Here is a 4,520-nt window from a genome sequence, read left to right on the forward strand (position 1 = left end):
ATGAGGAGGACTAACGAATTATAACATTCTCTCAACTTGACCGACCTTTCTTTTGTGGGGGAAAATTAACTGACATAAAACGCTACTCCCTCCTATCCAAAATAAGTGTTGCTGTTTTGAACTAAGGTTAGTTCAACCTTAGTTTAAAACTACGACACTTATTATGGATCGGAGGTACTAGTATTTTTTCTATTTTTCTTCACAAAGTGCATTCATTAAAAAGTTAAACATCCAATAAGTGTGGTGTGGGCGTGGACTATATAAGCTCTGTTACACAGAATGATGATTAATAGGTAGTAGTCACTTGTTGCCAAGCAAGCATTATTGTAGTTGACTCACTGATCCATCACTAAATGTCGAAAAACCACACAAACTCCGGCGAGCCTCCTCCACTCCACCACCACCGTCTCCGCGACCGTTTGACCCAAGACCTAACTGTGGCCAAGATGAAGCACACATGTACACACACTTGTGGTGTGGAAGAAGAGCACAATGCACACATGTTGCTCCTCTTCTTGAAAAAATCAGCATCAACTCTCATTGGCCATCCTAACTGAAAACAATCTCGCGACCTGAGAAGCAATGTAAAATTAATTGCATGGGCACAAATTTTCAAGGAATATAACAAATTACGATGCAGTATTACCAAAAGTACGCATTAAGATCATCATAGTTTCTCCTATGCGCGTGTTTTGATTTTATTTTCCCGCTCCTTTCAGCTTCATCCTACGTAAAAAGAAACAAAGGATACAAGTTGGATGTGCTTGAAATTAAAACATGCACATTTAAATAAAGAAATGTACCATCTCTATGATTTTGGAAATAGGATTCACAACTTTCTTCAGGAAGGCTTCTTCTTCGCCACCATAGAAGGGTCTAACATTTTCACCAGTTGATGGGCTCACATTTCCAGACAACACACCGTACAATTCAAAAGCCATCTGCAGTGGAATAAAAAAGGCATGATCATGTCATGCCAATAAGCATCTCGTCACAAGAGCAACAAATACCCTTGACAATCAAGCATTTACTAACTAGCATGTCCACGAACACAACTACACAGTTGCTAAAGGGAAACAAGTATGAAACGGCAATACAACATAAATCGTGTGTAAACTTTGCGGCCGCAGAAATGTAATGTAATAACCCGAACCTTTCAGCCCATTTAGAGTGGTCTAAAACGCTAAGTGACCATCAATAGGAGAAAAGGGATCAGGCAAAGATAGGGATCCCGTTAGAACTTCTTTTATCAGGCATAATGCAGCTAAATTATGAAAAACTTTTTTTATTAAATTATCAAATAGGTTCACCTCAGCAGTCTTGCCTAATGTCATGCACGTATAGAAGCACTTCTTTACCTAATGTCACACTGACGTACTGTGCAGGTAATCTACGGTTTGAATTTGATTCGAGAGAAACTGTTGGTTTTAATAGGCAATTTTGCTTGCCCATGAGTTGACTAATGTTTGCAAGAAAAGTGAACTAGAGTGTGCAAAAGGTTATTGGCATGCCAAACAATTGACCATCTTCTAAACAAAGTCCTTTTTTTGTCATGACAACAAAAAATGGTAGGGCACGTACGTACATTTTGGCAACTATTTAGACATACCAACTATGAAAGTCAATCAACCAATAGAAACATCCTTAACAATCAAGCATTTATTAACTAGCATGTCCATGAACACAAACTATACAATTGCTAAATGGGAACAAGCATGAAAGGGAAATAAAAATATAAATGGAATGTAAAAAAAATCAGCACAGAATATATTCTACTACTAACCTCAACCTTCCGCCCATTTACAGTTGACTAAAGTACTATGTGAGCATCCCTAGAAGAAAAGGAATCAAGCAAAGATAGGGACCGCGACGATAGAACTTTCTTTTTTAGTGTTTACATGATCTCCTCGGGAAGAACTTATATCTATAGTTTGATTGGCATGACAAACAATTGGCAGACATCCAAACAAAGACCAATTTGTTTTTGGTGATGACCATAAAAATGGTTTGGGTACATTTTGTCAACTATCCAGACATACCCAAATATCATAGTAGCTTTTGCATCATTTTCGCTGTAATCAGGAAATAAAATTAGGACCTTCAAGTCCTTTACAAGTTTAAAACCTAGTTCGCCATTTTAGTAAATAGATCATGCGTTTAATTTTACGAAGAAATGAATTAGCCATACATGATGATAGAGATAGCAAAGACACTCTGGCATAAACCGCAAGTTAGCCGCCTCGCCCCATATGAGCAGATAAAGGCCCATGTGGAGAAGCTTACGCTGTTGCACTTGTTGTTGAATTGTGGGCAGCCTAGAAACATAATGATCAACTAATTAGTGGACAGAGAGACTAATTAACGGACCACCGGAGATTGAACATCATACCATAAGCTGGTTTTGCGGCCAAGGTGCTTGCACCATCTCTTGTAGTTCTTGAATAGCTTGTTCCTTGCTGTATCCAACACATGGTCATCTAACTGAAAATTAATATTGCCAAAAAGGATTTGAGTAAATAATATCATTACACAAGGCTCCGTACATGTGCACAGCATGCATGTGTATGTTGGAAAAAGGCGGTATGCGTACCATTGGTTGTTGTTCATGTTTGGAGGTCTGCCTTATGTGCATGCTGGCAAGCAACAATATGAGGTGTTCTCTTTGATTGGACACATTATCTTTCTGCAGAGTTATTAATTGTTGAAGTAAGAGAGCATGTATTAGAGCTCACAAACAAACAATTTATCGACAGGAATTAATATGATTGATATGAAAGAAAAAGGTAAAGAGATAACCTGAAACCCAAACATTGCCTGAAGCCATTCAAGAAGATCTCCATGAGCGTTGTTTTCATGGTGCTTGGGCCATGGCAAACCCTTGGTGTCACGAAGGGCGTCATAAGCGGCATGGATCTGCATATAACAATGAAAACAATCATCATCTTGCCAAAGCTTGTATATATGATAAGCTCGTGGTGAACTCGGGAAGGAAAGCAGGATGGATGTGAACCTTGGGACATTGCATAATAGAAGTGTCAGGATCGACTTGGTTGTGCGTTTCGAAAATCTGCAACAACGTCAATCAGTAATAGCAGTGGTTTCTTTCTTTGTGTGAGGAAACATGACAGGAGCTAGCAGTGTGAGAAAATAAAAATTGCAAAATTGAAGGCTGCAATGTTGGCATCAATATTATTACCGGCTGATCAACTGCCTTGAGGACCTCAAACAACACAGCTGCAGTCTGGTACGCTTTTGTGAGCTGAGCACTGAGCAAATTAAGCAGTCAGCTAAGACATATAGTACAAATGAGTCAGCATATATATATATAGCACTCAGCAGCTAGCTAGCTAGCATTAGAAAAGAAGATGGTCCCACCGTTCAACTTTATCAGCAGTATTCTGGAGCGCCTGGATGTACATCCTGTAGTATTCATGGTAGAAATTCTTTATTTCGTCAGCATCGCTCTGCTCAACCCTTCCCTTCAAGGTGGGATCGTTTTCCTGAGGATCGTGCATTGCGCAACGAAAGTGAAGCTCTTAATTACTACGTACTGGATTAGCTAGAAACATACCTACTAGTATTGCATATATACGCCTATGATTAGCAACGAAAGTGAGGCTGCACATACCCTTTGGAGCCTCTGCAGGAGCTCGACCTTGAACTGACGGACACCACGGCCATTGGAGAGCGGGTCGAGGCGATGTGCCTTCTCGAATCCGCCGTGGAATCGACCTAGCAGTAAATTGTGTTGGTTAGACAACAGTAACTGTAATTAACAAGCAGTAGATGAATTAATGTGTGGAGAGAAGAATAGGAAGCACGCTGCTAGCTTACATAGGTATGCGACGCGCGGGTTGATGGCCTCGACCTCGTTGGCAACACGGAGGAAGGGCACGATCTCGACGAGCGAGGAGGGGACAACCTCGCTGACCGAGATGGGCTCACCGACGACCTCGAGGTCGATGATGGGGGAGGAGGAGGATGCCATCCCGCCGGGAAGGAGAGCTACCATTAATTCCTTGCTTGCTTGCTTTTGTAGGAGGGGGGGATGAATATACAGTATATATAGTAATCAAATCACAGAGCAGCGCAGTGGCGCATATACTCCTTAGTTAAGTTGAAAGCCGCTTTTGCATTGCACCAAAGGATATATAAAGATGCTACGTGCTTGCTTTTTGTATTGCTGATGAATCATTCCTTCGTGGCTACGTAACACTTACACTTGTGGCTTGTGGGGGACTAATAACCAACTAGCGGTGATTCATGAAACATACTTATAAAGCATATGCATGGGATGATGGGAGCTGGCAAAAAAGATGAGAGGAAAAAAAGAGCCTTTTGTTGTTTCTTGCTTGTTAAGCTAAACAACTCAAACACAACATTTTAGTGTTTTTTTTGTTGAGGGAACAACATTTCTATTGCCGGCGACCTCGCTGTCGTTGGAGGGGGAAGACGCCATGGATTCCCGCTGGGAAGGAGCTAGCTACTGTCAGATGGAAGCGTTCCTACTCCTCGGTAGA

At 41.1% G+C, this 4,520-nt stretch overlaps 1 protein-coding gene across 1 annotated transcript; it reads right to left on the bottom strand.

Annotated features, from left to right (window-relative positions):
- Positions 1 to 785: 785 nt before the first annotated feature.
- Positions 786 to 4,070, bottom strand: LOC123404441 (callose synthase 3-like). The gene is made up of 10 exons (XM_045098370.1): positions 3,835 to 4,070; positions 3,629 to 3,732; positions 3,376 to 3,500; positions 3,197 to 3,266; positions 3,011 to 3,067; positions 2,797 to 2,913; positions 2,591 to 2,683; positions 2,390 to 2,481; positions 2,189 to 2,315; positions 786 to 941 (listed from the first exon to the last, which is right to left on the bottom strand). The coding sequence occupies exons 1-10, from the start codon at positions 4,010 to 4,012 to the stop codon at positions 786 to 788; spliced, it is 1,119 nt and encodes a 372-aa protein (XP_044954305.1). The 5' UTR covers positions 4,013 to 4,070.
- Between the last annotated feature and the right edge of the window lie 450 nt (positions 4,071 to 4,520).

Source organism: Hordeum vulgare, chromosome 6H (assembly GCF_904849725.1).
Source record: "Hordeum vulgare subsp. vulgare chromosome 6H, MorexV3_pseudomolecules_assembly, whole genome shotgun sequence".
Classification (NCBI taxonomy): Eukaryota; Viridiplantae; Streptophyta; class Magnoliopsida; order Poales; family Poaceae; genus Hordeum; species Hordeum vulgare.